Source organism: Dysidea avara, chromosome 1 (assembly GCF_963678975.1).
Source record: "Dysidea avara chromosome 1, odDysAvar1.4, whole genome shotgun sequence".
Lineage (NCBI taxonomy): Eukaryota > Metazoa > Porifera > Demospongiae > Dictyoceratida > Dysideidae > Dysidea > Dysidea avara.
In genome coordinates this window covers 3,744,318-3,766,785 of record NC_089272.1, presented here as the reverse complement: position 1 = coordinate 3,766,785, position 22,468 = coordinate 3,744,318, and the positions used below count along the sequence as shown (strand labels likewise).

General features: G+C 39.1%; 1 protein-coding gene and 1 long non-coding RNA gene across 2 annotated transcripts; both read left to right on the top strand.

The window, feature by feature from the left end:
- The first annotated feature begins 22 nt into the window (after positions 1–22).
- Positions 23–6,769, top strand: LOC136248302 (uncharacterized). The gene is made up of 3 exons (XR_010697750.1): positions 23–363; positions 5,309–5,363; positions 6,672–6,769. It is a non-coding gene; the product is annotated as an uncharacterized lncRNA (long non-coding RNA).
- An 11,754-nt stretch (positions 6,770–18,523) lies between these two features.
- On the top strand, positions 18,524–22,185 carry LOC136257271 (uncharacterized). The gene is made up of 5 exons (XM_066050715.1): positions 18,524–19,493; positions 20,071–20,352; positions 20,407–20,562; positions 20,850–20,933; positions 22,050–22,185. The coding sequence occupies exons 1-4, from the start codon at positions 18,524–18,526 to the stop codon at positions 20,882–20,884; spliced, it is 1,443 nt and encodes a 480-aa protein (XP_065906787.1). The 3' UTR covers positions 20,885–20,933; positions 22,050–22,185.
- The last annotated feature ends 283 nt before the right edge of the window (positions 22,186–22,468 follow it).

Here is a 22,468-nt window from a genome sequence, read left to right as displayed (position 1 = left end):
ACCTATCTACCTATGATTGTCCGTACGCACCCACGTGAGCAAAATCGTTTAATAACGGTGAAAGCAGCTTTTACGTAAGAAGTAAAAGTGAAATGAAGTCTGTATTAAACTTCTGCACAGGTGAACTTTGCTCTGAGGTGGTTTCTTTTCGGCGGACTGAAATACGGGTGTGGTGACTTTCCTCAGACTACCTTCCCCTTGAGGTTTTCAGGCATTTAGCAACTGAAAAACAACGGTGCAGGCCTCGTACACTGCCAGGAATAGCCTATCGCTTAGAGTTGAAAGGGGGCGTATCCCTTACGTACGCGAACGAAATGAAGAGCAGCTTTGAGGCTTTGTCGAGAGAATTTGTGGGAAAAACACGTTAGTCACACTATAAAACAGTTTAGAAGATAGTTTTGTGCGTAATATGTTGGTAAAAGCGGTTTATTTAACAAACGCTTCCTTAGCAGTGCATAGCAAACGGTTTATTTAACATATCAGAACAATTCAATGTAATTTTTTAATGTCATTCAGCTATAGTATGAAAATGTACTGTTTGTTCAATTAGAATTTTTAAAAAAAAACTGATTCTACAGAAACCTGTTAGCTAATTTTAGCAACTTTTAATATGCTCACCTGTATAGCACGTATATCATATAGCTAGGGGGGGTGGGTGGAAGGGTGCGGAGGGGAGGGGTGGTGGGTCGCCCACGCACAAGAAGTGGTTGACAGTGAAAAAACAGTTTATAAGTATCATGCAACTGTTTAAATATATACGTTCTTTGATATTGTATATACATTAGTTTGCCAGTGATAGTTATAAACGGCGAACAGAATGTAATGAATTGCCCGCCCACGCACAATTTGTGCCTTCGTTAAAATTGTGGCGGTTGCTGCGGTGCGTTCACTAACAAGTCAAACAATTGTTAATAATTCTGTTAATCAATACAACAATCACCAGCACACTCAAGATTACAACAACTCATGATAATTACAATCACGCGACTCTTTATACTCTACGTTACATCACTATAAGAAGTCTGTTCATTACGTAATACCACATCTCCCCCTTAAGAGAAACGGCGGGGGGGACGAATCTCAGTCCCAGTTTGACTTCTAGTCATCATTCGGTGAGGCTCTTCTGGTTCTGACAGTTCTTCATGAAACCCAGCATTAGATTCTTGAGGAACAACTCTTAATTGGATTCTGTTCCTCTGAAGTTGACCTGAAGGAGTCTCTACAAGATAGGATCTGGGGGTTTCTGCTGAAGTAACCACTCTGCCCGAAACTGGACCATTATCAGAGTCTATCCAAACGGGAGTGTCATCGGGGATCATAGGTAAATCCTTGGTCCTATGACGTTTGTCAAAATTGTCCTTCTGTTTCAGCTTGTATGTGGCATCAGACTTCTGAAATTCTTCCAAATAGGTCCATTGAGGAATCAGCTTACAGTCTGCAGTAGGAACACAAGTTCGGATCTGTCTCCCCATACTCAATTCAGCTGGGCTCCTTCCACACCAGGGAAGAGGTGTTGACCTATAAGTAAGCATCGCCATGTATGGATCTTTACTGTTTTTCAGTAAATGTTTAACAGTTTGAACCATGCGTTCAGCTTGCCCATTACTTTGGGGATACTTGGGGCTGCTTGTGATGTGACAGAATCCATATTCATTTGCAAACTGAGTAAACTCTAGAGCTGAGAATTGTGGACCATTATCGCTGCGAACTACTTCCGGGATTCCATGATGTGAGAACACATTTTTGAGGTGGCTAATGACAGCTGCTGAGGTAGTTGTAGTCAACTTGGTTACTTCAGGGTACCTTGAAAAATAGTCTACTGTTAACAAGTACTTGGTACCTTCCAGTTCAAACAAATCTGTCCCTATAATTTGCCATGGATAATCTGGGAGTGTCGACTTGATCAGGGGTTCTCTCCTTTGTTGGGATTCTCTAGCACATGTGGGACACTGACGAACTATCTCAGCAGTATCCTTGGTAATCTCAGGCCACCAAACGGAGCACCTCACTCTGGCTCTACAGCGTTCGATCCCTTGATGCCCCTCGTGAATCTTTGCCAAGGTCTCCTTTCTTAAAGAAGAAGGAATAACAATACGCTGGTTATATAATAGCAAATTATTATGAAGCGAAAAGAAACTTCTCACCTTCCAAAATGCACTCAGGTCAACATCTGTAGGAGATTTGGCAGGCCAACCCTCTAGGCACCATCTTTTCACTGTCATGCACGTCGAGTCATCATCCTGAGCATCTTTGTACTGTTTCAAGCGATGCTCCCCAGCTGGTAGAGCTGCTACTACAGTATCAACAAACCATTCTACTTCTTCTTGAAGTTGATTGTCACAAAGTGGGGATGGTGCTCTTGATAAGGCATCAGCTGTAGTCAATAGCTTTCCAGGTACATGTGACACAGTGTAATTAAACCTGGCCATTCTGAGTCTAAAACGAAGAATTCTAGGAGGTAAATGGTCAAGGTTTTTGGCATTCAACAATGGGATGAGTGGCTTGTGATCTGATTCTATTAGAAAGTGAGTACCCAGTATGTAGTTTGCAAATTTGTCACATGCCCATGTAACTGCCAGGGCCTCTTTTTCTATCTGGGCGTAGCGACGTTTAGTCTCCGTCATGGAGCGGGATGCGTACGCCACTGGCTTCCAGACTTGGCCTGACTGTTGGAGGAGAACCGCACCCAACCCGTAGGAGGATGCATCAGCAGATACTTTGCTGCTGGCTTCAGGGTCATAGAGTGCCAGGACTGTTGGTTGTGTCAATTCAGTTTTAATTGCTATGAATGAATCTTCCTGTGTTGGGCCCCACACCCAAGCATGTGACGGACTCAGTAACTCACGTAATGGCTGACTAATTTGGGATAGCCGGGGAGAAAATTTCCCTAACTGGTTAGCCATTCCCAGGAACCTGCGTAGCTCAGTAACACTAGTAGGGGGTTTCATATTAGATACTGCTGCAATCTTCTCTGGGTCTGCTCTGATTCCTTGACTATCAACAAGGTGTCCCAGGAATTTCACAGATTTTTGGTTGAATTCACACTTAGTACGGTTCAGGGTGACATTAGCTGACTGTAGTTGCTGAAGTACTGCCAACAATCTAGAGTTGTGTTCTTGTGGGGTGGAACCAAACACAAGGATATCATCCATCTGGCATACTACCCCTTGCAGACCCTCAAGAATTCTCTTCATTCGTTTCTGAAATAGTTCTGGGGCACTTGTGATGCCAAAAGGCAATTTGTTAAAACAATACCGCCCAAATGGGGTTATGAATGTTGTAAGGTGGCGAGAATCTTTGGCAAGAGGAATTTGCCAAAACCCACTATTGGCATCGAGTTTGGAAAATATAGTGGCACCAGCTAACAAGGCTAAAGTTTCATCTACTTTGGGCATCGGGTGTACTTCTCTGAGAACACCTTCATTCAATTTCTTCAAATCGACACAAATTCTGATGGCCCCAGATTTTTTTGGAACCACCACCATCCCAGCACACCATGGTGTGGGCTCGTCAACCTTAGAAATAATACCACCAGACTCCATTCGAGTTAATTCTTCTTGGACTTTCTTACGAAGCGGTAGTGGTATGTTACGAGGGGTATGAAGAGAATGTGGCTGTGCATCATCCTTGAGTTTAATCAAATATTCATCCCCTAAAGTGCCTAAACCTCGGAAAACTGTGGGAAACTGGCTGTAAATGTCCTCAGCAACCATAGTATGAATTCTGCAAATGAGCTGCAGTGCTGTGATGGCTGGTAATCCTAAGAGGTTGTGTCTCAAGCCCTGTACTACGAAGATTTCCTGTCTAGATGAAATCTCTTTGTTAGACAGAGCACCTGTAAATTGTCCCAGTACAGTCAACTTTTGGTTGGCAGGTCCTGACAATATCTTAGAGGGCTTCTTCAACTCTGTTTTTGGAAGTGCACGGTATGTTTCCTCTGATATGGCTGTTACTGCAGCACCAGTGTCTAGTTTGAACTGAACAACTTTGGTATCCAGAGTCACTGTAACATACCAAGACGATTCTGAACTGGTTGCCATGGCATCTAGGAATGCAGTATCAAGGGACAGTTCTTCAACAGGAGGTAGTTTCTCACTGGGTGTGGTATCTACAGATAATTCATCAGTGGGTGAAGTGTCAACTGAAAATGTTTGTTTCTTAGTCTTGGAAAAACAAAGTGAGCTGTAATGCCCTCTTCTGTTACATCTGTGGCATGTGGCACTGATAGCTGGACACTTAACACCTTCTGGATGTCTACTGTGACCACACCTACTGCATGCTTGTGCAGATTGTTGTCTGTCTGGCAACATGCCTCCTCTGAGTTGTTGTGGGTGGGGTGTGGTTTTTCCACCAATGGCTCTCTTGTTGGAATACTTGGATACAGCATCCACTACTACAGGATCTTGCATGGTCCCTTCACCTTTTAACTGACGTTGCTGATCTTGTACAGCTTCGTTCAAACGTACTGCCTTCTTAGCTTTGTCGAGCGTTAGTTCCGGGTCGAGCTGAAGGCGTTTGGAAATGGCTTCATCTCTTATTCCAACAACAATTCTGTCACGGAGCATCTCTTCTGTTAAGTTTCCGTACTCACAAGTCTCTACTAAGGCATAAAGCTCGGAGATGTACTGCTCCACCGTTTCACCAGGTAATTGGTTGCGACGATTAAATTTGGCTCTTTCAAAAATTACGTTCCTTCTAACTTTGAAGAACCCGTCAAGTTTGGCCAGGACAGTGTCATATTTCTTTCGTTCTTCACTAGTAATTCGCGTGGAAGTTAGAACGTTGTCCGCATTTTCTCCCATCGTATACAACAGTGTGCTCACTTGTCGAGTTTCAGATTCTCCCGATAAACCAGACGCTTCTCTAAACTGTTCGAATCTTCTTTTCCATTTGGACCAGCTGTCTGGATTATTGAAGTCGAAAGGTTCCGGCGTTTTCAACTGAATGCCAGCCATCCCACTTCTGACACCATGTGGCGGTTGCTGCGGTGCGTTCACTAACAAGTCAAACAATTGTTAATAATTCTGTTAATCAATACAACAATCACCAGCACACTCAAGATTACAACAACTCATGATAATTACAATCACGCGACTCTTTATACTCTACGTTACATCACTATAAGAAGTCTGTTCATTACGTAATACCACAAAAATGGCCTTGCTCAAAGACGATTAAATGTCTAGGACGTAGTTTTCTGTATAAATACTTCGGTTTGTTTATCATGCTGTAATATTGAGCTGCTGTGTTATGCTATAATAATATTAATGCTTATATTATTATTTTAATGGTGTTTCTATTACTTTAGTGCACGGTGGGAGGTGGAAGCGTCCATGATGACGATTGGGCACTGTGCAAATAAGGTGAGTGTATGCTTTGTACAAAGAAACCCACGTAGCTGTGCAGGGCTCATCTTCTGTGTAGTCTTTTTGTTTTTGTTTTTTTCGAGGGGTAGTCAACGCCCATGCAAAACACCAAAATGGTGTACCAGAGGGGTTGCCAACGCCCACGCAAAGCACCCAAATGGTGTGTACGAGAGTCCCAATCTTTATGTATTTTGAAAGCATTTAGTGAGATTGCTAACTAGTAACTAGCTACCTGTACAGTTGTTGATCTACATCTTGTTTTAGCTATTCGTGATCGATCATTGTCTACTTTGTTAAACTCACTTTCTCCATTATTTTTACGTGATTTTGGATTTAGGATTTGGTTTCTAAAATATTTGTGTATTTCTGATTGGATTTCTCACATAGTGTACAAGAGTCCCAAGTAGGGATGCGGCGATTATGCTGGCATAATTTCGGGCATAATAGGTATGTGTGGAAATCAGGAATTATGCTAGCATTTTGAGGTGATTATAAAGCTTTAACAGTAGGAAAATCTGCAGATTGCACAATTCCGTTAAAAAAGATCGAGATACTCTAATAGAGCAGTCAGAAACTCTAATAGAACAGTCATTGAATATTATTTACCCTAATAAAGCAGTCATATTGAAATGAAATTCTCTAATACAGCAACCAGCTAAAGAATTCAAGACTATTTGAAGCTTAAACATCAATGAAAATGGTCTGATACAGCAATAAACTGGCATTATTAGCCAATTATGGTGGCATAATTTTGGGAATAATGGGCAATTCTCAAAAGCATAATAGGTGATTTTTTGAGCACTGCTCAAAAGCATAATGCTCAATTTTTGGAGCATAATAGCCTCATGCCTAGTCCCAAGGCATTGGCTACCCCTCGCTTTTTACCAAAAGTCAGTTCATCTCTAGTTGACAAAGGTAGTCTGACCATCTAATTATGATATTAGAATCTAAATTAAATTCTTTATCACAGATACACATTTCCCTTGTTGCTACATGTGGTGGACCACAAAATTAACTAATGTAAACATCCCTTACCATACCTTGTAGTGTTTTATTTTTATGTGAATATGTAGTGTAGTGTAGTGTAGTGTAGTGTAGTGTAGTGTAGTGTAGTGTAGTGTAGTGTAGTGTAGTGTAGTGTAGTGTAGTGTAGTGTAGTGTAGTGTAGTGTAGTGTAGTGTAGTGTAGTGTGTGTGTGACTGAGTGTGTGTGTGTGTGTGTGTGAGTGTGTGTGTGTGTGTTTGTGCGTGCGTGATAAAGATTCTTTTAAATTCACCAATTAAAATGTGTCCGTTATTTCCACAGGTTTACATTCTGGAGATCTGCAAACAGCTAACTTGAAAGTTTTATATTGACCATTTTAAAAAAAATTAATATTTATTTGATTACATTTACAAAGTTGGATCATGTGATCAAAATAGTTTAACGTGTTATTAGCATGATGTACAATGGCTATTGACCATTGAAAAGTTGATGAATTAAACATTCACGAAAGGAATGCTTCTCCATTGCAACTCGCCCACGCAATATAGCACGCGCTTCGCTAATAATTAGTGCTCAGCCGGGGTATGCGACTATTGGATTGAGATGGTGATTTTTATAAAATTATTTGTATCATGTATAACGTTCGTAACGAATGGTATAACTAGCTGAAGTATTCAACCAAGGAATGATCTAGCCTTGTATCACCGGGATTCGTTAAAAAGTTCGCGCCTGGATTGTTGGGGTGAGCCAATATTTTCATTGCCAATGGTTTTATGTGTAATGTTAAACCCCCTACTTTGTACCATGAAAAAGGCCGTATTAAGCTGTTGCGTTTTACGTGAAAGTAGATGTCATCTTGGCCATTCCTGCTAGAATCGGGGAAAGGTTTAAAAGTTATCTGACGCTCCATGACAGAGCCTTGAAAACCTGCTTCCAGTGTAGACGCGTGTATCTTGTAAACGAAAAAAAAATTTTTTTAAAGTCGCTTAATTGTTTCATCTGACAAACGCTTCCTTAGCAGTGCAATTATTGTCTTTGTGCATACTGTGACAAGATGCCCAGGAAGCCTGCACAGTATTAAAAAATTACTTTCTAGCGATTTGAATGTAGCTCTGGACTATAACCAAGTTGTAGATCACTTGGAGAATTCTGACACAACGTATAAGGAGTACATCAACACTTTGGATGCTAATTCTCCCATCCAACCTATAAAGGAGGGACAGTGTTCCTTTATGATCTAGGCCTTTAGATAAAGCACAGTGGGAAGTCAAGAAAAAGAAGCTAAGGCAAGTGGAATTATTTAGCTCAAGCCACCGTGCAAGCTGAAAATTAGTTTACTCATATGCTAGGCAAGAGTTCATAATATAGTAGTGGAGGAGAGTGTCTAACTGAAATACTTCCATAGAACACACTGTGTTAAGTTACACCTGAGTTTGATCAAAGAATAAAGACTTGACCTTATCAACACCAATTAATGCTAATCAAATGTTCTCTATCACCATGCAGTGGAGGTAGTTTTCTGTTTATATCCACAAGTATTTTCAGCATACAATGAGCTTGCCAGAATGGAGGTTTACTATCATGCTGGAATTTCTGTCCACACATTAGTTCAGTTAGCTCTTGCTTATCACACATCAGTCCAGTGCTTTAACACTGATTATGCAGATATCATTACAGCAGTGCTGCTAATTGTAGCTTGTATGGATGAACACCTAGACCTGGCCAATGCTGAATTGGACAACGAAGCTGCTACAAAAATGCCGCATACAATTTCCTTTCTTTGAAAGAAGCCAATGATAAAATGTTTGATCTTTCTTCCTCCTCAGAGGATCTTTATCAGTCTGAGATGGATGAAGTTAAACTTAATTGTTTTTGCTTGACTCCTTGGATTGATGGATCATATTTCCCATCCCAGGCCATGTCATGGCTTATTGTGGAACTGAATTTCCCAGCACGCCACCTTGAAAGGCAAAATATATCATTGCTGATTGAATTGCTGCTACTGCCTGTACTGCAAACAGTATAAGAAATCAGTTTTATTAATGCAAAGGTAAATCAAAAGTTTTGTCATGCCTGTTTACCAATAAAAGTCCATGGGTAATTCTGATCAGCATAGAATCTACCAGCCTCAAAGAAATCAATAACTTAATTGTCATTGTTACTCATCATTATTCTATCAAGATATTGTGGCATGGACGTCCCTAATATTATGATGGTATGAAGTCAACAAAACAACAGTCATTTGTAAAATATTCCTCTAACATGACCACAAAGTTGAAAATTTCAACTGGTTCACATGCTAATCAGTTACCTTTCGTAGATAATAACTCTATGTTTTGCATGCCACACATTGTTATGTCTATGATATTTCTTAGCATTTGTTTTATTATACTGTAGGTACTGAGCTTCATTTTTAATTCATGATTTTAGTGTCTTAAATAGCTAATCCTATAATTATTTTCAGTGTTTATCATGTCATCATTTGTCCGATCAGTATAGCTAGCTAGTGGCAATCTTATACATAGGAGGATCTAGGAAGCGGCCAAGGAGGGGCAAGGAGTTTTAGTGTACAACAGTGTTTATTCCACTAAGAGGAATTCTAGTATGCAAGTTATATTTAGTTGCATAACTTTATTCAGTATGGCTGGATGAATGATAAACATACAGTTGTAAGACTGTAGTTAGAGAAAATTTTTAAAAATTAGACCTATAGGTTTGAATGTGGGAGCATTTTTGATAACATTTAGCTAACAACGTGTATGCTTGCAATGCATATAAAGATTAGTTAGCCTATTTGAGATAAAACCTGTTTGATGGTAAAGTGTACTAAATTAAGGTACAGCTATAGTATTGTTATAATGACATTAGAATTGTGACTGTTCTATTAGAGTAGTGACTGCTCTATTAGAGTATCTCGATCTTAGCACAAAAATCAAACTTATTTGTCTCACTTTCTTTACAATGTACAGTATAAACTGTAAAGTGTACTTATAACTGTTGTCTTCTATTTGTCCATTAGTTTTCTATACTTTTGAACAGTATGAATGCATGATTCCAGTTTCTGGTATCAATATAGTGCCGTAGGTCCAAGGGGGGCCAGGGGGGGCACAGCACCCCTTGCACCACCCTCAGATCTGCCTATGACCTTATATATTACTAAGTATAGCTATATTATCCTACATGAAAATACCTGTGGATATAAACAGAAAACTACCTCCACTGGTGATAGAGAATGTTTGATTAGCATTAATTGGTGCTGCTAAGGGCAAGTCTTTATTCTTTGATCAGACTCAGGTGTAATTCAACACAGTGTGTTCCATGGAAGTATTTCAGTTAGACACTCTCCCCCACTACTATATTATGAATTCTTGCCTAGCATATGAGTAAACTAATTTTCAGCATGCACAGCAGCTTGAGCTAAATAATTCCACTTGCCTTAGCTTCTTTTTCTTGACTTCCCACTGTGCTTCATCTATAGACCTAGATCATAAAGGAATACTGTCCCTCCTTTAGGTTGGATGGAAGAATTAGCATCCAAAGTGTTGATGTACTCCTTATACGTTGTGTCAGAATTCTCCAAGTGATCTACAACTTGGTTATAGTCCAGAGCTACATTCAAATCGCTAGAAAGTAATTTTTAATACTGTGCAGGCTTCCCGGGGATCTTGTATGCACAAAGACAATAATTACAATCTGGGCACGAAATGATTTGATCTTCCACTTCACAATCCATTTGAAAAACCACTGAAGAGTGTCTTAGTGTGAGGTCTGGGTTTATATAGCTAGCTGAGGATGTCAAAATCTCTCTAACCTTATACGGTAGTTCAAAGGTTACTCGAGAAAGCTACTTGATTTTTTCTTAGCTAAGCCATGCACTAGTTTATAAGGACGTCAAAATCTCTCAAACCTTAAGTGACAGTTTAAAGATTAAATTACCTCAAAGCTACTTGATATTTTTGCTTAGCCATACATAACTTATATCCAATCCAAGATTCAATCCCTTCAGAGAAAATAGCTTACTCTAACAGTGGTCCCTATACCTCGGCTGTCCTCGTCCCGGTTTTACTCCTGTTGGCCGTCCCCGTCCCCGTCCCGGTTTTACCCTTACTTTCCCCGTCCCCGTTTTACCCCTATATTGTCCCCGTCCCCGTCCCTGTCCCCGTCCCGGTTTTACCCCATCCCTGAGTGTACTGTAATAAATTGCGTGCGTACGAATCTTTTCCTTTTTATAATACGTAGTTGCTATTCGTCCGGTCCCGGAGCAACAGTTATTCTTCCGGCACTCATCACGTGATCTATAATTTACTCACGTGATCTATTGTTTACCGCGAGATTTACCGCGTGGTGGCTGTCAAGGATTTCCCAGGCAGGTGATGACCAACACAAGCTCCGATATACAAGTAGGAAGTCAATTTGGGTCATTTTCAGCCTTAGAACAGGAGATAATAAATTATCAGAAGCGGCATTTTGTTCAGTTTTCTACTAGAGACAGCAGTACGATTAAAGCAGCCAAGCAGAGAGCACCCAATAGAACCTTTAACCACAGCTTGGTCTATTCTGAAATCACCTATTGTTGTGTTGAAGGAGGAAAGAAGTACAAAAGTGAAAGCAAAGGAGAGCGCCCTAACCAACTGTAAGTTGCCATCATGGCTCTCGGTGGCTATTCACTGTGCACATTATTTTTGCTACTGCAAGTAGCTATCATAGTTTGCGTGTGAGTGAGAGTGAGAGAAAGAGACACACAGCTGTATTGTGTATGACATAATCATGATAGAATAACTAGTTTCTGCAGGGCAAATTAGTTTGCATCTGAGTGAAAAATGCTGTAAATTACAGGCCACCTTTATTTCTTTCTGTCCACATCAGTGTTTATACACCTATCCCCCCTCCCAGGCATACATGGGAGAATAGTGGGGGTTTGATCTAATTTTAAAATTTACCCCACTAGTGACTTCAAAAATGTCAAGTGGTTGCCTCCTTTAGAATTTATTTGCAGAAGGAAGAAAAAGTAGCTAGTCTTGAGTAGTGAACTCTACTTTAGAGTTCTTAAAGCGAATTCAGGTTTATTTGATTTGTACTTGCAAGGTACAATAATGCAGATCGTTTGTGGAATTTGTGTAAGCACATAAAATTTGAAGAGTGATTGAAAATCTTTTAATAGTCGAGTGCTGTTATCCTTCTTCCATAGATATCTATCTTGATTTGGACTAGGGCTGAAATAAATGTCCAAATGCACTCTCCGAAGCTTCTATTGGAAATGCTACCGAAGCTTCGAAGATGTAGTGTCAGCAATTAATGAACACAATTGATGGTTATTAGTTTGTATACTGTAGTACAAGCTCTCACTTTGTTACAGCTCTAGCAGAACCACTTTTAAACTCTATAATTATACCAACATGTAATACAAGTTGCCCACTAAAGTTTTATACTCAAGGAACTACGTAGTTTAACATGCTAGTATCCATGGTAACAAAGCTTTGGAAGGTTAAAGCAGTAGTCTAATGTTGTGAAACCGAACAAAGGTTTGAAGTTTTGAACCATTTGTCTCAGCCCTAATTTGGACTATACAGTAAATAAATATCTAATCCAAAACAGCCAAGCTGTAAAAAAAGTGTGCGGCCCTCAAAAAGGCTATGGTGAAAAAAGATGTGAAATCCAAGGTGGCGGCCAAGAAATGGCTGTGATGGTAGGTTAATGGTAAAAATTTTAATAACAACAATTCAGGTGAATTTTGGTGCCGCTTGGTCAATTGGCACAAAATTCACCTGAATTGTCGTTATTAAAATTTTTACCATTAACCTACCATCACAGCCATTTCTTGGCCGTCACCTTGGATTTCACATCTTTTTTCACCATAGCCTTTTTGAGGGCCGCACACTTTTTTTACAGCTTGGCTGTTTTGGATTAGATTTCACTTCTTTTTGTATTTGTATACCCCAAAGCCGGCCTATGGCCTGCTTTGGGACTTTTTTAACCTATCTTTTTTTCTTTACCACAGGAAGAAGAAAAGATGAAGCAGATGTACCTTAAATATTTCTGATTTTATCAGTAAATGTACGAATTATATATATAATACATATATTTTGTATTGTATTGTATTGTATTGTATTAATGCTTTACAGTGACCAGCACTGAAGGTCTGACAGCAACATGTGCTGCAGCCTTAGGATCACCTAACCTAATTTCAAGGACTTAGACTTAGTGACTTATTACAGAACTGTCCATGGTGGTTTCTGTGTAACTGAATACTCTTCAAGGTAACTTTTTCTAGCTGATCTCTCTACAGGGTGATTTGTTTGTAGCTGAACTATCAACAAGGTAACTTCTTCTAACTGTTCTCTCTACAGGGTGATTTATTTTTAGCTGGATTCTGTACAGGTGATTTTTTGCTGCTGAGCTCTTTACAGAATAGTTTCTTTGTAGCTGAACTCTCTACAAGGTAATTTCTTCTAGCTGAACTCTCTACATGGTGGTTTCTGTGTAGCTGAACTCTCTACAAGATAACTTCTTCTAACTGATCTTTCTACAGGGCAATTTGTTTGTGGCAGAATTTTCTACAGGGTGATTTCTTTGCAGCTGAACTCTCTACATGGTGGTTTCTTTTTATTGTAGCTGAACTCTCTACAAGGTAATTTCTTCTAGCTGATCTCTCTACAGGGTGATTTGTTTGTAGCTGAATTCTATACAGGTGATTTGTTTGCAACTGAGCTCTTTACAGAATGGTTTCTTTGTAGCTGAACTCTCTACAAGGTAACTTTTTCTAACTGAACTCTCTACAGGGAGATTTGCTTGCAGCTGAACTCTCTTCATGATGGTTTCTTTGTAGCTGAACTCTCTACATGGTGGTTTCTTTGTAGCTGAACTCTGTACAAGGTGACTTCTTCTAGCTGATCTTTCTACAGGGTGATTTGTTTGTAGCTGATTTTTCTACAGGGTGATTTGTTTGCAGCTGAACTCTCTATATGGTGGTTTCTTTGTAGCTGAACTCTCTACAAGGTGACTTCTTCTAGCTGATCTATCTACAGGGTGATTTGTTTGCAGCTGAACTCTCTTCATGATGGTTTCTTTGTAGCTGAACTCTCTACAAGGTGACTTCTTCTAACTGAACTCTCTACAGGGAGATTTGTTTGCAGCTGAACTCTCTACATGGTGGTTTCTTTTTACTGTAGCTGAACTCTCAACATGGTAATTTCTTCTAGCTGATCTCTCTACAGGGTGATTTGTTTGTAGCTGAATTCTATACAGATGATTTGTTTGCAGCTGAGCTCTTTACAGAATGGTTTCTTTGTAGCTGAACTCTCTACAAGTTAACTTCTTCTAGCTGAACTCCCTACATGGTGGTTTCTTTGTAGCTGAACTCTCTACAAGGTGACTTCTTCTAGCTGATCTTTCTACAGGGTGATTTGTTTGTAACTGATTTTTCTACAGGGTGATTTGTTTGCATCTGAACTCTCTATATGGTGGTTTCTTTGTAGCTGAACTCTCTACAAGGTGACTTCTTCTAGCTGATCTCTCTACAGGGTGATTTGTTAGTAGCTGAATTCTCTTCATGATGGTTTCTTTGTAGCTGAACTCTCTACAAGGTAACTTCTTCTAACTGAACTCTCTCCAGGGAGATTTGTTTGCAGCTGAACTCTCTTCATGATGGTTTCTTTGTAGCTGAACTCTCTACAGATGATTTGTTTGCAGCTGAACTCTCCACATGATGGTTTCTTTAAATTTGTAGCTGAACTCTCTACAAGGTAACTTCTTCTAGCTGATCTCTCTACAGGGTGATTTGTTTGTAGCTGAATTCTGTACAGGTGATTTGTTTGCAGCTGAGCTCTTTACAGAATGGTTTCTTTGTAGCTGAACTCTCTACAAGGTAACTTCTTCTAACTGAACTCTCTACAGGGAGATTTGTTTGCAGCTTAACTCTCTTCATGATGGTTTCTTTGTAGCTGAACTCTCCACAAAGTAACTTCTTCTAGCTGAACTCCCTACATGGTGGTTTCTTTGTAGCTGAACTCTCTACAAGTTGACTTCTTCTAGCTGATCTTTCTACAGGGTGATTTGTTTGTAGCTGATTTTTCTACAGGGTGATTTGTTTGCATCTGAACTCTCTATATGGTGGTTTCTTTGTAGCTGAACTCTCTACAAGGTGACTTCTTCTAGCTGATCTCTCTACAGGGTGATTTGTTTGTAACTGAATTCTCTTCATGATGGTTTCTTTGTAGCTGAACTCTCTACAGGGTAATTTCTTCTAACTGAACTCTCTACAGGGAGATTTGTTTGCAGCTGAACTCTCTTCATGATGGTTTCTTTGTAGCTGAACTCTCTACAAGGTAACTTCTTCTAGCTGAACTTCCTACATGGTGGTTTCTTTGTAGCTGAACTCTCTACAGGTGATTTGTTTGCAGCTGAACTCTCCACTTGATGGTTTCTTTAAATTTGTAGCTGAACTCTCTCTACAAGGTAACTTCTTCTAGCTGATCTCTCTACAGGGTGATTTGTTTGTAGCTGAATTCTGTACAGGTGATTTGTTTGCAGCTGAGCTCTTTACAGAATGGTTTCTTTGTAGCTGAACTCTCTACAAGGTAACTTCTTCTAACTGAACTCTCTACAGGGAGATTTGTTTGCAGCTTAACTCTCTTCATGATGGTTTCTTTGTAGCTGAACTCTCCACAAAGTAACTTCTTCTAACTGAACTCCCTACATGGTGGTTTCTTTGTAGCTGAACTCTCTACAAGTTGACTTCTTCTAGCTGATCTTTCTACAGGGTGATTTGTTTGTAGCTGAATTCTGTACAGGTGATTTGTTTGCAGCTGAGCTCTTTACAGAATGGTTTCTTTGTAGCTGAACTCTCTACAAGGTAACTTCTTCTAACTGAACTCTCTACAGGGAGATTTGTTTGCAGCTGAACTCTCTTCATAATGGTTTCTTTGGAGCTGAACTCTCCACAAGGTAACTTCTTCTAGCTGAACTCCCTACATGGTGGTTTCTTTGTAACTGAACTCTGTACAAGGTGACTTCTTCTAGCTGATCTTTCTACAGGGTGATTTGTTTGTAGCTGAATTCTGTACAGGTGATTTGTTTGCAGCTGAGCTCTTTACAGAATGATTTCTATGTAGCTGAACTCTTTACAAGGTAACTTCTTCTAGCTGATGTCTCTACAGGGCCACTAGTTTGTAAATGAATTCTCTACATGATGGTTTCTTTGTAACTGAACTCTCTACAAGGAAACTTCTCCTAGCTGATTTCTCTATAGGGAGATTTGTTTGCAGCTGAACTCTCTACATGATGGTTTCTTTGTAGCAGAACTCTCTACAAGGTAACTTCTTCTAGCTGATCTCTCCACAGGGCGATTTGTTTGTAGCTAAACTCTCTACATTGTGGTTTCTTTGTAGCTGAACTCTACAAGGTGATTTCTTCTAGCTGAATTATCTCTTTCTATAGTTGCATGAATTCCCTACAAGGTAACTTCTTCTAGCTGATCTCTCTACAGGGTGAATTGTTTGTGGCTGATCTCTCTACAGGGTGACTTGTTTGTAGCTGATCTCTATATAGGTTACTTGTTTCTAACTGATCTCTTGAATTCTCTTTGGGTGACTGCTCTATTAGGATGACTGCTCTATTAGAGTATCTCGATCTCGCACTTGCTACACCAAGTTGAATTTCGTGTTATAACTCCGTGGCTTTAAGTCTGATTCTTCTACACCATTGAAGAGCCTTTCTAAAATGATAACTCCATCTGTACAGCGATTTTCAAAGCATTATCCCAAGCGGTTTATCTGGTAGGCGTGGCAAGCAGTCGTTTTTTATTAGCTAATCTCGATTGCGTAATTGTTACACACTGTTGGTTTTTTCGTTGTATCTTCCTGGTTTTTAGCTCGATTTCTTTCAAACCACAAAAGGTTTGAGGTTCAATAGTTAACCTATTCACCTACCGATTTTCAGCTTCTTCCCATACGCGGTTTACCCTGTAGGCGTGACAACATATTGGTGTTATTTTTCGTGAATAATCGCTCATAACTCTTTGCCTGTTTATCGTATTCCAGCCAAAGTGGGTACAGAGATGCGCCTTTATACCCCCCTTCTGTGTGCCAAATTTCAATGCAATTGGATATGGCGTTCGCGTTTTATAGCAGTTTTTGTAAGTGTGCGAAAAGAGGAAGAAAAATAAGAAGAAAAAAAAACGAAGAAACTAAGCCAATTTTTGAAGTCGCATATCTCGGGAACGCTTGAAGCGATTTCGATCAAATTTGGAATGTGGAGTGCTGAAGGTGGAGGGAGTGTCCACAGCAAAAATCGTGTTGTTTCATCAAGGCAGCACAGAGCTACGGAGGTGCGAAAATTGCATTTTCTTTCTTCCTGTCAATATACTCACGGGTGTTACGCGCCGGCTTCTTGGGCCGCACGACACACTACCGTGTGTCTTGATGTTTTATCGTAAGGCAAGAAATTTAATTGCAAAATTAGTTAGATAAAGTTAATTGTTAGTCTCTCATTCCCATTCACATTGCTATTTCCCACCTCATCACAGAAAGTTTACCGAAATGGTGTCTCAGTGCAGCCTCTTGGCATCTTTAAAGTTTGTAACTAGCTATATAGAACAGACAAGAATTTTGCTTTCTGAGTCATGTGAGATATCCAACTAGACTACAAAAATATAGCTCAATCTGTCCACTTGTAATGTTGCAAAGAGGATGACAAACTAAATAACTTTATGGTGCCTTATTTATTATTTAAATGCATTTTTGTTTTAGCACTATTAAAAAGGATTGCCCAGCTGAGATCAAGATACGGGCATCACAGGATGGAAGGCACCTGGTAGTGACTTCAATCAACTCCAACCATAATCATAAACTTAGCAAGGTCAGTCATTTTACTTTGGCTTGTTATCGTATTTGCAAAAGAGTATTTAGTGATCCGGGTATAACCAGATTAATTTGGAAGAGTAGTAGATCCTATATAAGCAAAATCTGAAGTTAAATTTCCCATCTCCCCAGGATTATGATGCATTTATTCCATACATTATTCAGAATATCATTCATAACAACCAAAACATAACTAGATTAGTACTCGAATAATTGGGTGTGGATCCATGTTAGCATAACTTACAACAAACTTGATGGCACACTATAGTTATGTACAAACAACAACACGATAAGTGGGGGTAGTTCCATGCATATACCTGTAGAGCAGCACATTTTTCAATAAGTGGGTGTGGCTGTACATATCTCCAAGAATAACAAAATGCATTCTTGAATCGTAAGGTGGTGGGTGGCTCCTAATTTGTCATTGCATGTGATTTCATTCATGTATTCTATGAAGCATGAGAGACCCACTTGACCCAAGCAAAACATGACCCGAATGTCCCAGATAATCTGAATGACTCAACCCACTTACAATGCTGATGGATAGTGTTTTGACGCTGCAGTTTGTATGAGAAAGCTCTAGATTGCATTTTTACTGTGATCATCTAGTTTCATGCTTTAGGTGTTATTTGGACATTATCCCCAGCAGAGGCGACTAGATGTTACTTTACAAGATGAGGCTACCACCATGGTAGTAGAATTAAAAGCGGATAAGAAACTAGTGCAACAACATATGTCGGCGAACAGTGGAAATGTGGTGATACTGAAGGATATACATAATTTAGCCACTCGTGCGCAAGCAGCCACAGACAAAAGCAAAGCCTTAGAAGATGCTATACAGGAATTAAAGAAGTCCCCAGGTTGGTAATAGTATTGATTTAAAATAACTTATTAACTTTTTCTAGGTGCAATAGTTGAAGTCACGGTAAATGATGATAACGTGTTATCTGGAATTTATTTTCAAGATGCTTATATGGTTGAAAACTATAAGCGATTCCCAGAGATGTTGTTCATCGATGCAACACACAAACTGAATGAACTCAGAATGCCCTTATATGTTTTACTAGTTGAAGATGGAAATGGAGAAAGTCAGATTGTATTACTGTGGTTGGTTGCAAATGAAGATGCAGTTACCATTACAGCAATGGCATTGATATTCAAGAACCACAATAAAGATTGGGTAAGAACACTACCATCATGTCCGACAAAGATTTTACGGAAAGAAATGTGCTTCTGCAAGAGTTCCCCAGTGCTAAATTGTTGATATGCTTGTATCATGTTTTAAGGACCTTTCGGAGAGAGATCACCAGTAACAAAATGGGCATTACAGCAGCAGAGAGGTCACATGTGCTAGACATCTTGCAAAGAATGTCATATGCTACTAACGAAGAAGCCTATTTTAGTGCTTACGAAGAATTAAAACAAACTAAGCTCAAAATAGTGCTGGATTATTTCAATGACAATTGGCATGAAATAAGAGATGAGTGGGTGTGTGGCTTAAAAGATGAGAACTTGATGTTTCAAAACCATACCAACAATCGTGTGGAGAGCATTAACCAGAAGTTGAAGTCTGTTATGTCAAAGTTTGCACGTCTCCCTCAGTTTTGCCGTGAATTGTTGAAGGTTCTGTCAAGTATTCATGTAGAACGAGACCACAGAGCCATTACGCTATTTCAGAAGACTCCTTCCCATCCATTTCCTAAAGGTTCTGTCAAGAGTCAGTACATGCAGGTGGTCACTCCCTTTGCCCTCTCTTACATAGTAAAGCAGATTGATTTGGTTAGTAAGGTTAAGTTGAAACCAGAGGAAGGTGATACATACGAGTATGAATCATCAAGCAAAATTCACATTTCTGCATCTTCAGAAGATTGTAATTGTTCTTTTAGAAAAGCAATGCAGCTGCCATGTAAGCATATATTAGCCGTTTGCCAAAAGTCTAATTTGCCACTGTTCCAGCCTGCATTGTGTGCGGAGCGTTGGACACTAGAGTACTACAGATCAAGCCAGCTTATTTTACAGGATCAGAATGAACACTATGTGTTTACGGATGGAGATTCTATCCCTGTTAGCATGGTTACACAGCCAAAGCGTGCAGTGCTTTCTCAGCATGAGAAGTTTAGGAAAGCGAATAGGATTACTCAGAGATTGGCTACGTTGGCATCGGAAGTATCCATGAAGGACTTCAACTCAAGGCTTGCTTGTTTAGAAGAGATTGCAAAAATTTGGGAGCGAGGGGATCATGTGTCAGTGGAATGTTGTGATGGAGTAGAAAGTATAGCTAATGATGGTTAGTTATAAAAATTAAGACACTGATAATTATACACCTTGAAAATTTGTATGTCTACAGTACAATCGTGCTCAAGTTGTAGAATACCGTGAAGGTATATACTGTTGTAGGAAAAAAATGTCTCACTAATTTTAGAGCTGGTGGCACCCCCATAAAGCTCTGTTTGTGATTGATTAGTAACCTAATAATTAAAGATGAGAACTTGAATATTCATTGTGATGAATATTCTGTTAGAGTGAATATTTTTCAATTTGAGCTTTGGTGTACTAATTCTATATTAACACTTTTGAAATTGCCACCAAGTCACGTGTAATTACTCACATGATCACTCATAAAATTTACTGTACTGTATTTAGGGATCGTGGATGTTCGAGGCTCATCTATTAGAACATTTTGCAGAATTGTTTATGGATAATTAACACAGAAACATCTTTAAGGCAATTATAACCCTCAACCCATTTTTAACAATTTTATTAATTACTCTATGCTAGGTGCTACCTGATTAATTACTTCTAATTTTCATACTCAAAAAGTCAATATTATGTACATTGAACTTATAATTTGTGTGATATTTTAGATGATTTGAGCACTGTTGATGCTTTAGATGAGATAGCTAATGTGGAGGATCATGGTGCGAATGAACACCACGACAGTGACCATGACGACACACCTGATGATATATCCATTGCAGAACAAAATGAAAGAAGTGCTGCAAGACAAGATTCTACAAACGAACAAAGTTATGAGATTTCCCTTCATGACTATCCAGAAGTGTCTCAAAGTGTTACTATGAAACAGCATATTCAAACAGATCCATCTGATGCTACTACTGTTGTTGAGTCTCTCGATTGTTCTGGAGGTACATGCATACCTTATTTAATTCATCAGTGCATGCATACTACTTTTTTCATAGCCATAGACATATCTACCGTACAGCTACCTAGTGCCATGAAGAAAAGGGGAAGACCGAAAGGTGGAGATTTGACGGTTGTTGGCTTACCAAAGAAGAAGAAAGCATTTAACAAGCCTGTTGCATTCCTTAAAATGCATCATAGAGATCAAGAGAGAGGTATAATGTTATGTAAAATGTTAATGTAGGTTCCCCAACAACTCAACATAATGGAAATGACCAGCACGTATTAAATCCTTTTTTATGTTTGAGTGAATGAGTACAAAGAAAATCTAAATTTGTCTTCTTGGTTTTTGCCTTTTAATGCTATAGAACACCCACCGCCATTTCTACCACGTGTTATTTTACTACCAGCATAAAACAATTACCCAAAGCATGTAATTAAGCATATACTCAAAGCTTTGTGTGTCAATGCCAGGTTTGTCAGTTATAGTCAAATTATACAGGTGGCAGAGTGAAGGTGATGGAGAGTACGTGTTGATATTTGAAGTAAACTCATCAGTCTCCACCCAGATATTGAAAAATCCATAGTATGTCAAGGATAATGAAGCCACTGGATATCTGTTTTGATTTAACATCCAACACTTTATACGTAAGGAGTTGTGATCAAATATAGCATGCTGGCATGTATTATAGGAGAAGACGTCTCACTTTGAAGTCTCACTTTGCTCACTCAAAATAAACTTTGTGACTGATGTCTTGTAAAATTTGTTTTTCAGCCAATAATGGTTAAAGCAAGTTGGTTAATGATTGAGTACTATTAATGATGTAATATTACAAGTTAATTTTCCACATGCATGCCTTCTGTTATATTACAGTTTGTTTGGTACATATGCAGGTGTATTGTGAGTTCTTCACCACTGTACACAACATAAGGCACACATTTTCTCTAAACACGTGTACACTCCTTGTGTTAAAATTCAAGCATTTGTGAGTTATTCGTATTTATTCTATGGTTTATGAGACATGTGAGATGTGACTTAAAACATACAGACTTCTTTCTTCTAAATATTCAGGGGGCAGAGTTCAACAAATTATAATTCCACCCAAAGTATAGCTGAGTAATAAAATCCCTGAAATTTGTTTATTACGTAATTGAACTTTTTAAGATAACCTGATTTCCATGCACACAAAATCAAACTGACGTTTTTAGGATAGCTAATCTACTAGACTATCATTTCCCACTGTGTCCTTGTCTGAGTTGTGACGATTCTGGTTTTTTCATCAGACCCCGTAGAAGCAAGTACAAGGAGAGTCTGTAGAGAGTCAAATGTGGACCTCAGTAGTACAATCATCTTTGACACTTCATTTGCCCCTATATAAAGCCCTCCAAAGCCCACCACACCTGGGTGTGATATCAATGCCTCTTGAAAAACAGTCTGTAAAAAACTTATACACCCACAGCTTATAAATGGTGTAAATTCTTTTGCTTGCTACCACAATACTAACAAAGCTTTGTACGTGGAAGCTGGGTTTTGTCAAATGCATGCATGCAGTTACATAATTTATTGTTACTGTATGCTTTCAGTGTATAGACCTATATTTCTGCTTGAAATTTTTCATGGAAACATGATCTGTGTATTCTAAATTTGTGTATTCTAAATTGCTACACATGGATGCATGTACTTTCATTTTCCTTTGTTTAGCAATGCTGGAATGGTTTGTCTCCAAGTCTTCTGTTGTCAAGGCCATGAATGAAGGCTTACCCTTAAGTGAAGACGAGATTGAATTTAGACCCATGATGTTACCAAGCACATGTATTGATGAGAATATTAACATATCTAGAATTAGAAAGTACTTCACCGATCTTTCATGGAGCAAGGTATTACAAGCCATTGAATCAAAAAGAAGTATGAAGTATTATTGCCTTGTGTGCGAATGTGATTTGGAGGAAGAGGAAGGATCACTGTCCATTTGCTGCGATGGATGTTTACAATGGGCACACTTGTGTTGTGCTGGATTAAAAGCAGTCCCAACACAGAAGGAGTGGTTTTGCTATCTGTGCAGAAGTTCTGTGCATGCAGAACACCAATGCAGCAGAGGTGGAGTGTCAATACATAAACGT